We start from the raw sequence: 20,600 nt of genomic DNA on the forward strand, positions 1-20,600 counted from the left end.
TACATTGGACTACATTGGACCACCAGTTATTATAAGGTGGCGTTTCTAAAGGCTAAATATCATGATGTAGCGAAATGCACATCGTTTTTGGATCAAAAGAGGATTTGTAATGTCAATTTTTCTGCAAAGACATTACAAACAAGAGTAGTTTTCTACACTCTTCAGCGGATTCACAATTGCAAAAAGAAATTTGCGTTACGCTATATGTCATCCAAAATTTGGATGTCAAAAAAATCCTCATTTTTCTCTACAAGATCCAATAGTGAGCCGTTGGCAGTGGCACCGCCCCTATATATAGTGCTCACGACCTGTTTTGCCAACTTTGGCATGTTCTAAGCCTTGTTTTGTCCATCTTTATAGTATTACAAGTTATGGAATGCACTCTAAAGGGTTCCAATACCAATCTCCAACGAAATTGTTAACATATTTCGGTTTCTATGTCTTGACATAAGACTGTTGTCTCTACATTCTGGTATATGAATGTGTTGTAGCGAGATTGAGTGCTTAGCTTATTGCAAGGAATAGACAACTATTCATGGATTTAGTGCTTTATAAATCCGTTGTGACTACGATGACTAGATCATCACAAATAATCAAAGAGCGGATTAATGCTCAAGTTTCAATGCTTAATGGCGTTATGATTCAACTCACATATGCTCTTTATGCATAAGGAAGCAATTGAACTGTGCTATGACTTAATGATATTCATGCCAACGTTTATCACCTGTAAACACATTGTGAGAATTGATGAGAATTTCTTATGTATCACTATAATGAATGCGCAACATTCATGAGTCACTAAGATTCGGTTAATTGAATCGGTTATTGTCACCAATGATGAGAATGGGGACATCGACTCATGTAGGCTTTAACATAAATCGTCCGGGACAATTTTGGATGTGTTTTGATGATCTGTATACTAAAGAGTAAAGACTCTCACGAACATCATTTCTTTTGAGCAAAGTAACCATTGAGATCAAAGATCATCAAAATACAACTTTGTGGAGCTATGAGCAATGCTCACGGCCTATAGATGGCATTAAAGCTATCCGCGTCTTCCTCATATACAATGGAGGCACTACTTATGCTTTCATAAGCAAATATGACGCAAAAGAACCTCCTATGATCTCACATTAGCCATGCTCATTACTTGTTTTGTAAAGCCTACTCTTTAGCAAAGATTAGGAGCAAGACCCTCCTATGCTAAAGACAATGAAATGTAGAAACTAGCATATAAACAAGATGCTAAGTTGTTATTCACTAAGTAAGACATTTATTACAATGTCTATGAGTGATTCTACAAGAATGATACATAAGATGTTGGCCTTGATGGCTTCTCATTGTTCACTTTGAGACATAATGATGCTATGGTGATGTTCACACTGGTTTAACTCAAGCCATAACAATTGGATGTTATGGGGAACCTTAACAATGATTGAAAAGTTGACAAAACCTAGAATTTTCGGTTTTTCAGCTTGCAGACCAGTCATTGTGAGATCCGGTTCATCAACTTTTAGACCGGTTCTTGAGGTTCTGTTTATGGTCACTGATTCCTAACATCCAAGCCTACCTATTCTCAAAATTTGGTGGCATTTGAAGACTTGGAAGGTGGTGAACAACTCAATATAAGTGTTCACAGATGTCCAGCGACTTTGACGGCCGATTCGGCACTTTTTCGTCCGATTTCGTCATTGATTCTGGCGGTTTTGCAATCCTAATGCCCATGTCTACCTGCATACAAAATTTAGTAGCGTTTGGAGCTCTAGAAAATAGCGAACCGTTAAAGGAAGTGTACAACGAAGGTCCAGTGATGCCGGCGGTCGGTTCAACCGGTTTTCTTTTTGACCGGTCTCGACGATGAGGCCAGCGTTTTTTTTTTGGACTTGTAAGACCAACGACTACGGTTTGTGGCAGGGTCATAGTTTTACTTATTCATCTTTGCCCACCATCATTCAAATCTTTATGTTACGGTTGTAACGGTATGCATATTTGTTAACGGATTGAGTTAACGTTCTGCAATTTATATCGTCCACATGTTGTATGTGCCAAATTACGCCTCCACAAGCGCACAATGATGGGTTATTTGATGAATATTGTCTTTGAATAAGACATAAGCTTCCGACTATAGTCCGCTTATATAATAACCTTGATAGGCAATCTCTTTTATGTCACTTTGATAAGCCAGTCTTCCCATCGTTAGGGGGAGATAAGAACAAGAATGTTCAAGTAGAACGACTTGGAATTGTCGTGGTTTGTCCCTACTGTGTCTCATCAAGTTCCCTAAAGTGACGAGATCACATATGCATGCTGCAAACATGCTTGTAAGGATTGATGTCCGGATAAGGACATGTTGATGTCCGGATAAGAGGACGTGTCGTCACCCATAGATGGTGGCATTGTGACACCACAAATGTGGTAGATGGTGTCGCTAGGCCGTGGCTCCCATGGTTAAGGGGGAGGCCACTTGGTTCGATACATACTCGCTAAGGAAGAATGCGAGTTTGGCACAACTTGATCATTTGATCAATGATACTCATTCGTCAGTTATTTTTGGATTATAGTCATCATTGGGGGACGCCTCGATGTCAATACCAATCCATATAGAGATCTCTACACTTAGAAATTACATCAGTGTACATGATGACGTGGTTTAATGAGTTTGATATCAAACCATACTTCGTTGAGAAAATACCAACGTTGTAGATTGGCCTAAATGGAAAGATGCGATTCAGTTTAAACAAAGAGATAATGCTTTGATTAGGTGACGCCGACAACCCAAGTGTAAACTCTATCAGTTATGTCTTTGTTAGAAAGCGTAGTGAGAAAAAGAGTTTAGACTCACCTTCTGGCGCAAAGTCTCTCACAAACGCCTTGGAATCGACTACGATGAGATATACTCTTGTAATGGATGTCATTGCACTCCACTACCTTGTCAGTTTGATAGTTTCCGAAAAATTAAACATGCAGCTTGTTGTCACAACTTATCTCTGTTGGGAACTAAGAGATGTACATAAAGATCTTGAATAGATCGGTTTTCACCTAAATCAAGTGGCTCCTGACCACGGAGCGTGTTTGTAAGGTATTTGCTAAGTATCTACTTGATTAGGGAAGGAATATGAAGAATTATGCCTATTTGCATGTAAATTCTGGATGAATCGTGATGAACTCTTGTTAAACTAAGAGATACCACTAATCCAAAATTAAGAATGAAATGATCTTGGGAATACTTGGTCTCGAAAGTGAGGACCGTTATTGATGATGCTTATTCATCTGTCGGCTTAAGGCAATCTAAAGGACGATGAAGTTATGCCTATATGTATCCCTTGATCGGTCGAAGTGTTGAGAAGACTCGTTTTGTTTGTATGACGAAGAAGTCTTTGGAGAAATCCTCCATCTAAGTACGGTAGCATATTCATGTACTTGTTACAATATGCTCAACTCGACATCTCATTCACTATAAACTTGTAAGGCCAAGTTCTCCTTAGTCTTTCAACTATTTTCCTAGCGGTCGAGCATCTTCGCTCCCGCTTAGATAAGTGTGAAAGAACATCAAGGTAGTGGCCGGATGCGCCCACGCAATGCCAATGTAATGGCAATGATTCCTTTTATGAAAGGTTCAGGCTTATTCATCCCTATAGAAAGACATATCAAATGCGTCAGAATCTGCCCAGCTTCGTAGGTCAACTTCCACGAGACCTACAGGATATCCCACTCGTTGGAAAATGGTGAAATTGGTATCATTGGAAAGGTCTATGTGTCTACTTTCCAGGGACACCAACCATTTGATCACATCTATCATATTGAGTGAGTTATGGCTATTTTCGTAAAGTATGACGGATCTGTCCGAGAATCTGCTTTTACAGAACAGTCAACTACGACAGAGCTTTGTTATCAGCTCAAGATGAACTAGGTTATGGACCTTGTATGGTTGGAAAGCTACGTGTATCTAGTTTCCAGAACTTTATACGGTTCGTCCATACCTATTGCATCGAAGAAGTTATGACTGTTTAAGTACACAAAGGTCACGCCAAGCGTGAATCTGATTTTCAACGTGAACTTATGTTTTAAGTTGTTAGGCAACCTTCTCCTTGATGATCAAAGTAATGCTAAGCATAGCAAGTCTGATCTAAGGATGTTGTGGCTGGATTTAAGGACTAAATCGTTGCCCAACTCTACTTTTGAAGTATGTGAAGTGCATTGGCTTGCGCCGTTTATCTGTACTCCGAGATTGAGTTACCAATCAGGGGGAGTCATTGTGTAGATATCAGGGGGAGTCTACATGCATCACATGTTATCTTCAATTGTAGTTGGTGCGTTGTGCTCTTTTTCCTTTCGACCGAGTCTTTTGTTTTACCCATGAGGTTTTTGTTTTACTTGGCAAGGTTTTTACCGAGGCAACACCATAAGCACCATAACGTATTAGGGACGCAACACAAGGGGGAGTGTTTAAAGAAATTATGTTTCCGTCCTTCTGTTATGTGTCTTGCCCTAATACACATAGGATTGGTTAATCCGGTTTCCTTATTATAATAGATTACAGTTGATAGATCTTCTAGATCTTTCGGGATATTCTATGTAATGCCTATAAATAGGCTTTTCTATCAATGAATGAGTAGACCGTTATTCTCATTATCTTTTCTCCTTCAACAATACATAATTTTTCCAAGGAGAAAATTATACATATATATATATATATATATTTGTCCAAAAACTCTTATATATAGTTCATCCAATATAAATTCGATAGAGATTTTTTTTATATTTCTTTTATTAAAGTTCGATGGAGAATATATACATATATATATATAAAGTAAAAAGAAAAAATAATGGTGAATTAAGAAGTCTAAAACTATTTGATTCACAAAGATAAATTTTTTTTATTAATATCGTGGTTGTGACCCTAAATTTAATGAATTATTATAATATTAGATTCTATTAAGAAATACATTTAATATAGTTCATATAAGGTCACTAAATCAACTACATAAAAATAGTAACTGAAAATAAACAATATTTGGTATAATTATTCGTTAATTTTGTGTGATTATTAATTAGATCATTATTAATAAACTGTATTTGGTATATGGTACCTATATAGGCATATCCGTATTTATAAGAGGAGATGCAAACATTCCATATTAGTATACATATTGTCATTTTAGTGTGAATATCCAATTTAAACCTTAAACTCTAAACTCTTATCCTTATACCATAAACCCTAAACTCTTATCCCTAAACCCCAAATTTATTTATTCCATTTTAGTGTGAATACGACATTAAGCTGGGAAACGTCCTCAGTGAACTTGCAAATAGCTTATAGTTAGCTACTAAGTACTTATTTCTTTTATTTTAGTGTGAATATTTTATTTTAGTGTGAATGTTCCACTAAAAAAAGGTTTATAGTAAACTTTACTAGCTTAGCTTACTGTAAGCTACTTAGTACTTATTTGTTTAGTGATCATTATGTACTTGCACATCATTATTTATTTAGTGATCATTACGTACTTGCATATCATTAGATGCTTATAACTTATGTTTATCATTTTAAGTCTTAATGTGAATAATGACTTCTATTTAAATGTGAACTTCAATGTGTATATATAATGACTTTTATTTCAATGTGATATGTCATTAGAGAAAGGTTCCAAGTGAAAATTACTAGCTTATTATCCGCTACTTATATTTGTTACTATAAGACATGTTTAGGACTTTAAATTTCAATGTGAACGGCGACTTTAAATTTTAATGTAAATAATGTCTTCTATTTCAATGTGAAGTTCAATATGAACATGCTATTTGGGAAAGGTTCCAAGTGAACTTTACTAGGTTATTGTTGGTATTTGTAACTTATTTGTTACTATGTGACATGTTTATAACTTTGAATTTCAATCTGAACAATGACTTTTATTTCAATGTGAATATTATATTAGGGAAAAGTTCCAACTATGTGACATGTTTATGAATTTGAATTTCAATATGAACAATGACTTTTTTTTTTTGAATCAGGTAGAGGAAACTTGCCTACATACGAGGCTCATCTCGACTCCCATTATTTATATAAATATAATTGTGATTGACTAGGGGGATGTAATACCTTGATCCCGGTCATCACTAGAAGCATTACAAGAGTCCTCATAGAGTACATCTTGGAGAAAATCAGGGGGTCTCCAAGACACCCATCAACATAGTAACTTTTTTAAGACACCTATCAACATAGTAACTTTTTTTTTTTTTGTAAAGGATCAACACAGTAACTTAGGCTAGCAAAGTGTGCCAATCTATGGGCAACACCGTTTGCTTCACAATAGATATGCCTAATATCAATAACATCAAACATGTTCATAAAAGCCCTACAATCATCAATGATACGGCTAACCTCTGTGGGGGCATGAGTCTGTTGATGCAACGCTGCCACCAATACTGAGCAGTCACTCTCTACAAGGATCTCTTTCCAACCGAGCTTGAGAGCTTCTACCAATCCAAGCCTACATGCCACTATTTCCGCATGCAAAGGAGAAGTGAGATAAGTGAGCCTCCTTGACCATGCAGCTTTGACCTCCCTCGCTGCATCCCTAATTACCACACTGGCACCACTAGTACCCTCCGCCTGATACGCCCCGTCCAAGTTCATTTTCAACCTTCCAGGCGGGGGGGGGGGGGGGGGGGGGCCTCCCATTTTCTCATAACTCTTGCACTTCTCAGATGTTGATTAGGTGGGTGGAGGCTTTGATATTCCTACAGGGACTTCAAAGTCCTAGCCACTGTGTGCATGGGATCAAAAGCATTACCATTCCATAGAAAATTGTTCCTCTCAACCCACACACCCCACAATAGCATAACAAACATCTCCATCTGACCTTTTTATAACACTCCCATCATATCAACGACCCAAGTCAGCATATCATTAGCTGTATGGAGGCGTGCTCGAAGACCAAGGGGACTACACAACCCCAAGCAAGCAACCACACTACAATTCTTAAACACATGCAGACTAGTTTCGAGCTCACCTTTGTAAAACATGCAATTTGGGTCGTCCAATTGCACCCTCTTTTTCATTAGGGCAGCCCTTGTAGGCAAAGAGTCACGAACTAACCTCCAGAGGAAGCTTTTCACTTTTGGCTAAATTTTCAAGCACCACAGTTTCTTCCACACCTTGCTTGTTTCTTGAGAGGAAGAAGAAGATGCCACATCCTGCTGCACATTATCTCTCAAAGCAATACGATACCCACTCTTCACAGAATATGAGCCATGTGTATCGAAATGCCAAACCAGCTTGTCCTCCGGTAGCCGAAAACTAAGCGGGATCCTTCGAATCATCTCAACCTCATCCTTCATAAATAATTCCTTCAGCCAATCCATCATCCATTCTCTTGAATCCGGATCAATTAAGTCTGCCACCTTCAAGTCTTCCAACCCTTCCATCATTCCCGAATAGGGTTTGAAGGTACAAGGTCTTGGTAACCAAGGATCATGCCACACCGATATATTCTGTCCTGAACCTACTTGGAAGCGTATACCTTTCCGTAGTAAGTCCCGTCCTTTCAAGATGCTCCTCCATGCATATGAGTCACCATTCTCTACCTCCACTCTCAGAAAGTGGTCACCAGGGAAGTATGTTGCTCTCAAGGTTAGAGCTACTAATGACTCTGGTTGCTGTAGAATTCTCCAAGCTTGCTTCGCCAGTAGAGCCTGATTAAAAGCTTCCATATTGCGAAACCCCAATCCACCTTCTTCCTTCGGAACACACAGTTAATCCCATGCAACCCAATGAATTTTCCTTCTTTGTTCCGAATCTCCCCACCAAAACTCAGCCATACAACGTTGCATTTCATGGCAAATGTGCTTAGGTAACTCAAATACACTCATCACATATGTAGGAATGGACTGCACCACTGCCTTTATTATTATTTCCTTTCCTGCTGCACTAAGATGCTTATCCTTCCAATCTTTCATTTTATCTCGAGTTTTCTCCATAATATACTGAAAAGCTTCCACCTTTGAGTAACTCACCTCCGTTGGAAGGCCAAGATATTTGTCATGTTTATCAACCCGTTCCACACCAAACAAATTTGCTAACTCCTCCTGAACTTCCATCCCCACATTCTTGGAGAAAGAGATACTGCTTTTTTGGTAACTTACTTGCTGCCCCGATGCTTCTTCATACAACCTCAAAATATTTTTCAGTTTAATACACTCCTCTTCTGACGCCCTTATAAAAATAAAGGAATCGTCTGCAAAATAGAGATGATTAATAGAGGGTGCATTGGGTGCGATTGATATGCCTGAGATAAATCTTTTATGTTCTGTATACGTCAGCATTCTTGAGAGCCCCTCCGCATATAGTAAAAATAAATATGGTGATATAGAGTCTCCTTGCCTTAGACCCCTAGATGGAATCAAATGTCCTCGAGGCTCTCCATTAAGTAGAAAAGAATAGGAGACTGTTGTTACACAACCCATCACCCATTTTATCCAGGTACCGTGGAACCCCATACTCCTCATCACCTCCTCAATAAATCCCCATTCCACTCGATCATATGCCTTAACCATATCAAGTTTCAAAGCACCATATCCACTACCGCCTCCATACAGTCTCTTCAAATAGTGTGAGATCTCAAAAGCCAATAACGAATTATCAGAAATCTGTCTTCTTGGCACAAACGCACTCTGTGTGGGAGCAATTACCTTCTGGAGTAACGGTTTGAGGCGGTTTGCAAGGACCTTCGACCCCAACTTATAAATGGCATTGCAAAGACTAATCGGTCTAAGATGAGTGATATGCTCCATTGTTTGCACCTTTGGAATCAAAGTGATGTATGTCCCATTCACCTGCCTCATCAAGGCATCAGAGTTCATGAAATGTCTAACTGCCGATGTAACATCCTTACCTACCACCTGCCAGTAACACTGGTAAAAAATGGGTAAGAAACCATCCGGACCAGACTCCTTCATCGGATGCATCTGTTTAAGGGCTTTATACACTTCCTCCTCTTTTATCTCACTGATAAACTCATCATTCATCTCAGTTGACACCACAAGAGGGAATAGAGTGGTAAAGAGATCGACATTCTTCGGATGACTTGTAGTGAATAAACCACCATAGTAGTCCAAAACAATACCTTCCAGGCCCGCATCATCTGTACACCAAATCCCATTTTTATCAAACAACCCTCTAATCTCATTCTTCTTCTTCCTGTTGATGACTTTTTGATGAAAGTAGCTTGTATTTTTGTCGCCATCAGTCAACCACATAACGCGAGAACGTTGTTGCCAATAGTGGTGTTCATGCATGTGGAGCTCATGCAAACGTCTTTCCAGCTCCCTACGTTCCTCCTCTCTATGCCAAGATTGTGCCCTACCATAAAAACATGCAAGTTTATCTCTTGTCTTTTTTATCTCAAACTTCATATTCCCAAACTTTTGACGACTCCAAGCCCACAGTGCTTGTCTTGTCCTTTCAATCTTCCTACACACATTATAAAAAGGATCCATGCTCTCCACACTCTCCCAACCACCTCTTACTATTTCGGCACACTCTTCATCACGGAGCTAATTGACGTGTCGCGTAACCGGGGTCAAACAACTTCAATTTAATTACCCTGCAATCGTAGTAATATAGACAAGTAGGGATCGTTCTAGCCGGGGAAACCAAAGGGCGATCGAAAGAAGAAAAACCAAACAACTTATAAACAAGTATTCACATATATACATCGAAATATTGGGGATTTAAGATTGATTAATTCTAACAAATAACCTACTGAAAATTAAACCTAAGATTATTATATACAAGTGATCAACATACTCATGCAACACATAACACGAAAAACCATCAAGAACACATAACAACTTCATGCAAGGCCGGGCAGCAACGTTCAAATTATCCTAGACTCTAACCAATTCCGATTCTAATTAGAGCCTTTGCGGATATCTAATTGTTAAGACTCCTCAAGTATTTAGAACTATCTTTGCGTTTGATCCTAAACATGAATGCTAACTCATTTAAAGACACGTTGCATAGAGATTAAACAAGAAAACACTTTAGCACACGAGTCAATCGGAAACATGATCTAAGGCATGGCGTCACTCGTCCTATTAGCATGCAAATAGTTAGAACTATATCCGCCCTAAGTTAATAACAAAGACCAAGACAACTTTATGTAAGAATCGATCCAAAATTATTATGGTAGATGAAACCGCACCTTAAGGACAACCATGGCCGAGGCAGCCTCAAGGATTGATTTAGATGCACGAATTCATGACAATTAATCAATTAGAAACCAAAAACACATAAGAACATGCTACTGCCCCAAAACCTAAATCACGAAATCATCATATATTCAAGAAGTTACAAATCAAAACATAGAACAATCAAAGATCACAAAGAAATCCGAAAACCATGTTTGATAAATAAAACCAAAATCGAAAAGTATATTACAATAGAGTTCGAAACTATACAGAAAATAATACAAGAAGCCATGAGAAAATCACACTTTTACAACCTTGAAAGATTCGGCAAGTGTGGGGAAAATCGGTGGAAGGATGGAATGATTCTTATGGTTTGTGGTGGATGAATCGGCTAAGTAATTTTCTGTATAGGGTTTGGTAGAGTTTCGGCTATGTAATTGCAAGGGTAGAGATGATCTCCTTCTGCCCTTGAAGTCATGCTTTATATAGAGGAAAAACCCTAGAGAAGCCGGCCACAAAGTTGAAACCAAATTGGTTTAGGTTTCCCTAGTTTTTCTCAATTCGGCAGAATGACCTTCGTCTGATAATTACGTCATAAATCCCTCTAAAAAATAGATATTGAGGTGATTCCAATTGATTTGGAAACTAGACTCCCGTAGCTCTCTATACATATGTAGCAAGTTTTCTGATTCATTTTGAGCTGTCCTGGAGAGTCCGTTGAAGTTGAGAGACGTGCACAGGAATTTTCCCGAAATTAATGAGGATTTTCAAGACTTGGATATTCCTTGATATTCTGCCGAATTTAGATCTTCTTCTCCATATTGGACTTGGTTTGGACCTCTCATTTCATGGACTAGGCTTCGTGGATCAGCTGCTTTGTTTCCCTAGGTCCATCAGGAGCACTTCTCTCGGCAGACAGTAGGTTACTCTGTTCTGGCAGTCTGACCTTCCGGCAATGATTCAGGCATAACTCCAATTCTCCTGATTCTTTCTCCCATGACTCTTCTACATGTCACTTATGTATCAGAGAAGTTAAATCAATTTGTGACAATGTAAAAGCTTTACAGAATCATAAGAACATCTCTAAGGCTCCACAAATCGGCTTTTGACAATTTTCTTCATCATTCCTCTATGTTTAACACGTTTTACGCACAACTCTACCAAAAACTTTCAACTCTACATTATGACTCTATTCTACGACAATAAGAGATAATCAAAGTACAAATGGAGGTAATAACATATTAAGAATGTCGCATTTTATGCTCTTATCACCAATAGCCTTCAAAATAGAATCGCTTTTTCTTCTTCCTTTTGTTCACTCGAGCCACACATATGTCAATAAGGATCGGAACATGATCAGAAGTAGAGGGCTTCAAATGAATTACTCGAGACCCCGGGAACAAATTTTTCCACTCTTGCATGGCTAGAAAACGATCTAGTCGAACTTTGATCAATTCTCCTGCTCTCTTCCCTTTCCATGTGAAAATAGGGCCAGCGAAGTTGAGGTCGATCAAACCACTCGCATTAATACAGTCCTTGAAGGCTGCCATCTGTCTATGACACCTTAACGGTCCTCCCTCCTTTTCTGACGATCTGAGAATCTCATTCAAATCACCACCTAAAAGCCAGGGCTTTATATTGTGACGCCCTAATCGTCTTATTAGCTCCCATGTTAAGTGTCGGTCTTCAACCTTTGAGAAACTGTAGACCCCAGTAAACCTCCAGCTGTCCTCCCCCAATCCTCCCACAGAAACGTCAATATGATTTTTAGAATAAGAACACAAAGATACCTCCACTCCATCTCGCCATAAAAGACACAAGCCTCCTGCTCGAGAAACCCTACCATCTTGGTTTCAATGAATATCACAGTCTACTGTAAAAGCATTCTGGAAACCAACCTGTCTTCTAACTCTCTCCATCTCCTTTTTCAGACAACATGTTTCACAAAGAAAAATCATATCGGGATGTGTGAGGGTTATCAACCCTGTAAGCCCTTCTACTGTCCAAGGGTTCCCGATCCCTTGGCAGTTCCAACTCATAGCATTCATGACTCGTGATGGGTCGAAGCCTGACCCATCACGGAGGGACGATTAGGAGTACGACCTGAACTCTTTTTAGGAGAAACTGAAGTAATCACAACCTTCTTTAGAGCATAGCCAACCTTCGTTTTTTTTCCAGCACGCTGTAAACCTTTCTCTTCTCTCTTCAGCGAATCCCTCCCTTTCTTTTCCGGGCTAGGCTGGGATATTTTATTCAAATCCAAGCCCAACACTGCTTTATCAATTTCGGGAAACACCGTATTCGGCCCAGTGATAGAACTTCCTCCAAGTTGCCCTTTTGAACTCGACCCAGCACAGGTACTCGGCCCATAATGTTGTTGACCGATGACCTGTCTCAATTCAAATTTCCTTCCTTCCTCCCTCCCAATTCGAGCATTAAAAGGGGCCTCGATTATTGCCATACCATCCTCTCGCATCAAGTCTGATTGCGCTACCAAAATCGATTGATCTAAGCTCATCGCGTCCCCCAATAAAGAGACTTTCCTTACCGACACATTCAATCCCGTAGAATCCGCGCAAGTTATTACATCACTGGCCGAAAATACGGGCAAACAAAATTATGTTGGAGACCCCCTCTAACTCATTGTGTCCCCGTCTACCGGAGACCTCGTTTTTCGACCATCCACTACCAATTTTCAACGCTTTAAAAATCGAGGGTCCTCCAGATCTCCTCCTCTCACTCTATCAACATCCATAACATCTTCATCTCCTCGTTCATCCTCACCCGATACCTCATCTCTCTCCTCTCTAGAACGCACGTAATCGGAAGTTGTCAAGTCTGGAGCTGCCATGATCCAACCAGTCTGTTTTGGGGGGTGGAGCCCAAAATGCCACCCCGAGGTGGTGGATGATGGTTCTTCCAGTTTATCTTTCTCTTTCAACCTGGCCAGCAACCATTCCTCCTTTCTATCAGCGTTTAGGAGAGAATCATAGGTTGGGGCAGTGAGCTCCCCCCTCTCCTTTCTCTGACACCTCCCTCCTGTATGGTCCAACAACCCACAGAAGAAACAAAAGTGGGGCAGTCTCTCGTACTCCAGCTCGAAACGGTGACTGTCACTCCATCCTTCCGGTCTGAAATTTACCCATTTTCTGAGAGGTCGATTGGTATCAATACCAACTCTTATCTTCAGGAAATCTCCCAGGCTTAATACTCCACTTCCTCGTACCGCCTTGACGAATTGACCAATGGCTTGGCCAATCCGCCTTCCAGTATTCTGAACAACTCCATCTCGAAGGTATATGGGAGGCAAACCTCTTATTCGAATCCAGAAAAATTGAGTATTCTGAACAATAACTTTTATTTCAATGTGAATATTCTATTAGGGAAAACTTCCAAGGAAACATTATTAGTTCATTATTGACTACTTAGTACTTGTTTATTACTATAAGATATGTTTCTGACTTCAAATCGCTATATCAATGATGACTAGCTTCTTTTTCAATGTTATTGAAATCATCATTGGATACCTTGGATACCTAGTACGTATTTATTCGTGTAGAACAGTATGTTAATTTATGTTAATGTGCATGATGACTTCTATTTTAAACATTCCTTAAATGAAGTATCACTTCACACTTGACATGAAGTTCATCTTTTGACCAAAAAAATCTCATGTCTAAACTTATTATAATTTGAACGAACAAGGAAAATAATTGAGAGTATGGTGATCAAGTTACCTAAATCAATATTTTTAAATCAATATCATAAATGAAAATTTTATACCTTCATAAAAAGTCAATTTATTAGTGGGGAATTTCTTACCTCTTGAATCACAATAGTTTAAGAGCTACCAAATATGAATGTTAAATTTTCTTTTCAATTTGTGAATTTAATTAAAGTTTTGATTTTTCTGATTACCTTATTATAAGGAGGATTAATTTATAGATGGCAGTACGTATACTAATATAAATGTTTGCATATCCTCTTAATGCCTATATAGGTAGCCTATACCAAATATACTTTATTAATAACGATCTAATTAATTATACTAAATATTGTTTTTTGTTTTCATCAAGATCATTTAGTTAACTTTTTTAATCGAGTTGATTTAGTTACCTTACATGAACTAAATCAAATGCATTTGTCAGTAAGCCGTGACTTGATTGATTAAGGTGTTTAACTAACAACTTTGAGGTTACGGGTTCAAACATCACGGACATATGTAGGATGTGTGAGTTATTAATAAAACGTTTTTTTTTTTAAAAAAAACTAAATCAAATGCATTTCTTTATGGAGTCAAATATTATAATAATTCATTAGATTTAGGATCACAATTACGATATTAATAAAATATAAAAAAATCTTTGTGAATCAAATAGTTTTAGAATTCTTAATTCACCATGATTTTTCTTTTTAATATATATATATATATTCTCCATCGAACTTTAAAAATGAAATAAAAAAAAAATTCTCTATCGAATTTATATTGACTGAACTATATAGAAACAAATATATAGATAGGGCAAATAACACAAAAGTGTCATTTGAAGGTACAAATGATAAAAAAAATCATTAATTGTATAATTTTCTCTTTAGAAAAATTGTGTATGTGTGTATATATATTTAATTATACTCAGTTCAAAAATATGAACTCATGAGTAATGAAAAAAATGGCTTCAAAAACATCTTTTTATAGAATAAAAACAAAATAGAGTCATTAGATATGAAAGGATGAGATTGTATTTTTAATCAAAAATGACATAGCATGATTTTTTTATTTGATGATGTGGATATGTGACTTGGCATGCCATCTAAGATAGACCATAAATCATAGGTCTTAATAAGGTCTAGAAAACATTTTCCGTTCTAGAACATGTATTACATATACTACTCCATGCGCTTGAAATGGTACCCTTTTGTTATGTAGTGTGTTTAATTAACAAATGTTCGAGTATTATCTTTGAAAATCTATATCTTTTGTCTTCTTCTTCTGTTTTTTTTGTCTAAAATCATAGTAAATTTGTAGTTTGAAGAAGTTACTTTATGGAGTACTTGTTTGAATTGATTTTTATCAAAGAAATCTTAATTGATACATACATCATTGTTACATCGACAAGTGCAAGGCGTACTTCTGCTTCATTGTTTGACAACTAATCAAGTGGAAAAGGTTTTGATGTTAACAATGGCTACAAGGTAACCTTGTCTCCAGATCACAACTACTTAGTTGCTCGAGTCCAAAAACTTGCATATGTTTAATAAAATGAAAGCGTTTACAAGATACTTGATATGGCATGTCGACAACAAACTATTCTCTTATAAGCTTCTACTCGTTTGTAAATCCAAATGAAGCGACCCAAGAAAATTAAGTCTTAATAAACCCAGAATTGGAGAGAAGGAATGGGGAAGAATATGAAAAATTAGTGCCAACCTCTTAAGAATGTGATTGCTGGTGTTAGTGTACGTGAATCCATGATCCAACATATATCTACAATTGAGGTGATTTCCCTTGTTTCTTCAAGAATTATTGTCTGGTAAGTGGTAACTAGGCACGCTCATGTAACGGTTGTAACCCATGCATCCTTTACTGGTCATATTTTCTCACCACATTGGTGAAACTGAAGAAGATGAATGAAACTAAAAATCAAGTTTATTACTTGAAAGTAATACACATACCAAGCTCGATCAGCAAAACCCAGATAGCGTTACTACACAACACACAAAGATTAACTCGATCGCTAGCTAGGTAGACATAAAAACAAAACAACTACCATACTCGATGAAATGATGAACAATTAACAAGCTAGGTGGTCTAACAAAGCAGTATCTCTCATACTAGCTACAAGAACAATATATAGCAAGGGACCTAATTGGACCACAGGAAAGTTCCCATGGCAAATTTCCTCTTCTGCTCAACATCTCCGGTGACTTGTAATCCATACTCTTTTAGCAGACAATCCAGCTTCCACTGCGGCATGGTCTCGTAGTCCGGTTTTTTATACCTTGGATAGTGCAGAGGCATCTGAAAATAGCCGCCACACCTCTCTTGCTTGTGCTGGCCATTGGGTTCGTGTGGCCTAGACGACACCGCTTCCATGCCGCCTCCGCTCATAGTGATTTTCCTCTTGATCTAGCAGACTCCTTTTCTTCTCTACTTCTCTCTGTAACTCTACAAGTGCAAAATATGGTTTGAGTTATATATAGACTGAAAGCCAAGCAGTATAGGAAGGAACGGTGTGCTGAGCTTTGTCCAGGCTGTACTACAATTAACATTAATAGAGGTAAATATAACTTACCAAGTTTTCATACGTAAACGAGGGAGGAGGAACTGAGATTGTCTTGTTGAGGAAGGTGTAGAGTGCTGAGCACTACTCTTTGTACAGTTGTTCAATAATTAGTGGGGAGTGCAAACAATACTTGGGCACAAAGAAAGGAATGGTGGAAACAATACTTGGTATATTCCATTTTGTTAGCTGGGAGAAACAGTGTAGAATACCATTTTGTTTGAACATGTTCGTTTCATGCCTAGACTGAAGTGTATATACATTTCCCAAATCAGATGCAAACTTGCAAATGAACAAAAAGAGCATTTCGTATCCATTTTTTTCTTTTTGCAATTCAAACTTGATCTTAGAGTACAATCTAGACATGTCAATGCTGTAATGGTGTGTCAACACAAGTTGACCAAAATTAACAGGCTACAGCAACCTAACTTGAGTTTGTTCAAGCAGCTACCAAGCTACTCTGGCAACAAACACAAGCGACCACAATGCCAAGGACAGCCCCAGCAAGAACCTGGGAGGGCGTGTGACCAAGTAGTTCCTTGAGCTTGTTTTGGCTGATTGGATGCCCTTGGAATAAGTACTCTACCACTATATTTAGCACCTGTATCAAAGCAGTAGCAAGTCTTTATAAAATTTAAAATAAAAAAATCCAAGGCATTGCAACTAAACCGTACTAGAACTACAAAATAGAAAAGTGGAGATTCCAACTAAACCGTACTAGAACTACAAAATCAGCATGAGACTGTAAATAATCAAAGGCATTGCAGAACTTACAAGACACCTGCATGCATAAATATAAAGATATTTAAAATGGATCTCAATCAACTTGGGAGGAAAAGGAAATTGATAGAGAAGACTCCAGTGCAGTTAGATAGAGTGTCCTTGCAATTACATAAACTCTGGGGTTGATATCACCTTCCATTCTTTTTGCTACGTAAAAGTTCACGTAAGGCACAACACAGTATTTCCTGATTTATTTGATGGGACATAATGATGGGTTGTTCAAGGGGGATCTACAAGCTGTTTGAGTTCAGAATCTAGCAAACAAAGTGAATAGAACATGCGACAAAGGGGGAAGGTGGAGAAGTGAAGCAGGACTTGTAACTCTCCCAAATAAAACCTCAATTCTATGTGATCTGACATTATAAAAAGTGCAAAAGAACTTCTAACTCTCCCAAATAAAACTCAATTCTATGTTTTCTGACATTTTAAAAAGTTCAAAAGAACGTGATGAATGTCACAGCCCAGCTGTAGGATACTACTTAAAGTACTGAGGTTGTGGCTGTATCACAACAAGGCGGTTACCTTCCACTAACAGGTTAGAAAAAGAAAAGAATCAAATGACAGGATGACCTATCACATTGTGCTTTGGAACTGCCATTTCATGAAATAGCTCACTCTCTTTCATGAGTAAGACACTAACGCCACCACACTGGTGCAATATCATTGTGCTTTGGAGCTTCCATTTCATGAGATAGCTCACTCTCTTTCACGAGTAAGACATTATTGCCACCACACTAGTACAATATCATAAGCTTGAAAACCCAGTAATTTGGATCAAGGTGATCACATCCCTAAATCAAACATGATAATCAGAGTCTTTGTAAGTCTCTCCACCTTCCAATATTTCAATGAATTAGTTCCTATTATGTAGTTACTTTTCAAGTTTTCATCAAGTTCCTAAGCCTTACCCTATCCATTGCACATCATCTCATACTCTTTCATAGAACTGCAGTATAGGTGTTGCAGGACTCCAGAGAATACACAAGTCAGTGTTACAATTGTCAATCCTGACAACAATCTGCTACCAAAGAAACTACAATACCTCATTGAACATCAAACAAAGCTTAAATTCTAAAGTAGGGTCCACCCTAACACTAAAGAGGGATGAACTATCACAACAAAGACATTCACACAAATCCCCCACCCAACCTCTGAAACTGTCACACAAAGTATAAATCTTCCAGCTATGAAATAGGCATTTTACACCCCCAATACTAATCTTCAAGGGCAAGGTGCAGACTACATATGGAATTCCATTTTGCCTACACAACTCCACTCCTATTCCACACCAGTTACTCCAAACCACACCGAATCGTGATTGGATTTCAATAGCAAGTTCAATTGAATCAATCCAAATCCACATCCAGATTATCAAAACTACTAACCCGCATATATTTTACTAACACCAACCAAAACATAGTCATAGCACATATTCGAATCCAAAAGTAAAGAACATCACCAACACCATAATCAAACATATAAAGCACAACAAAAGTAAAGACACCAAATTGCTTCTTACCTCAGCTTGCATACCAGCATGTCTCCTCACCCCAGTAGCATCATACATAACAATGAGACTAAACCCCAAACAAACCGGAAACAACGAGTCCGCAACACCATGACAAAGCGCCACAGAGGTAGTCAAAGCAGTGCACAAAGCCGAATGAGACGAAGGCATGCCTCCAGAAGCACACAATATCCTCAAATCCCACTTCTTCTCCACAAAGAAATTCAACACCACTTTCATCGACTGCGCCACAAACCAAGCAAACATGCCCGAAACAAAGGTCGGGTTCGCAGCCAGTTGAGTCACAAAAGGACTAATCTTCACCTTGGCATTCGTTGTCACACTCATCAACGCTATCCCAATCCCACTGTTCTGTAAAAACCCAAAACCATGATGCTCAGAAACCCATTTCCCAGAAGAAGCTAAAACCCTGATGCTCTGGAGCACCGGGACCAAAACCCAGATAGGGTTTAACTTGCGGAAAGACAAGGGCTCTGGCCATCTTGGGTTTCTGGAATTCGACCTAGGCCGTTGAGAGAAACAAACAAAAGACTTCTTAAGCTTCTTGAGATGGGATGAAGTTGCTGTGAAGGGTTTTGGGTGCGGGTTTAAGGGGCTGGGAATGAAGGAGGTGAATGGGTGGTTGGTTATGATAGAGTCCATGAGAAGGTTTGAGCTTCAGTCAGCATTTCAGAGAGACGAAACAGATTGGTGGAGGCTGGCTTTTCTCATTTGGAATGGAGAAGAGAAGAGAAGAGAAGTGTTATTTATATGGGGTGAGGATTTGTGGCGTAGAAGAAAGGCTTTGGGGTGATTTTAACGGATTTGACATGGAGCGACTGATTGAGCCAGGAATATGCTAGAGGCTCCGAATACCTATTCTATGCTTTTTTGGATTGTTTAGGGGAGAATTGAGATGCGCATTTTCCCGCATTTCTTCGTCCTCTAGCATACTACTGGTTAAGCCTATGCTTTTTATTTTTCACTTTATCTACTTACTGATATTGACATTAGGGGAATTGAAGATACAATTTTGATCTCTGTAAGATGTAACATACTACTTGTGAGTGAGATTGAAAGTTTGTAACTTGGTCATTAAGACTCCCATTTAAGGATAAGCTGTTTCGAGGTTAGTGTAACCATATTATGAAAGTAACGGTGCCAAAGTATATCTTGTTATAATCAACTTTTTTTTTTAAACGTTTTATTAATAACTTACATATTTTACATATGTCTGTGAGGTTTGAACCCGTAATCTCAAATTTGTCAAATTTGTTAGATTCAACTTTATGTACACATGTATTTGAGCTCGCGAAAAGAAATACAAGTTTTGTCTGTTTTGATGTTTGAAATTTTCAGTTCAAGATGTTTTAATCAAAGTTTGCATATGTCTAAATTCTATAAGTTTATTTCTGTACATGTGTTTCACGGTGTCATAATTCGATTTAAGTCACTTAACGTAACAGATGGATACTGACATGGGTGTTCTCGTAATCGATCAATATCACCATGTAAATTTAAGGATTGAAAACAAAATATTTCTACTTAACAATAATTCTTTCTTTTCTTTTTTTTGATAGAAACTTAACAATAATTCTTTGCACAACTGAATTTACGTTCAAAATCAGTTGAGCATAATTTTTATGGTCATCTATTGACCATGCGAACATACTTGTAGTTACAAATCACTACCTAGCTGCCCCAAATTAAAAAAATTAAAATTAAAAAAACCGTTAACCCGACCCGAAATATTAGCGCCAAAGTTCGGGTCGATCTATCCACACAGTGTACGAAGTTTTCAAAAGTTTTCGTACCAAACTGAAACTCCGTCGCTTCCTTCGCCA

The 20,600-nt window shown here is 38.2% G+C and overlaps 1 protein-coding gene across 1 annotated transcript; it reads right to left on the minus strand.

The window, feature by feature from the left end:
- Positions 1-16,328: 16,328 nt before the first annotated feature.
- On the minus strand, positions 16,329-19,496 carry LOC101314212 (uncharacterized membrane protein YuiD-like). The gene is made up of 2 exons (XM_004306624.1): positions 18,769-19,496; positions 16,329-17,067 (listed from the first exon to the last, which is right to left on the minus strand). The coding sequence occupies exons 1-2, from the start codon at positions 19,417-19,419 to the stop codon at positions 16,906-16,908; spliced, it is 813 nt and encodes a 270-aa protein (XP_004306672.1). The 5' UTR covers positions 19,420-19,496; the 3' UTR covers positions 16,329-16,905.
- Between the last annotated feature and the right edge of the window lie 1,104 nt (positions 19,497-20,600).

The sequence above is a fragment of the Fragaria vesca genome, linkage group LG7 (genome assembly GCF_000184155.1).
Source record: "Fragaria vesca subsp. vesca linkage group LG7, FraVesHawaii_1.0, whole genome shotgun sequence".
Taxonomy (NCBI): domain Eukaryota; kingdom Viridiplantae; phylum Streptophyta; class Magnoliopsida; order Rosales; family Rosaceae; genus Fragaria; species Fragaria vesca.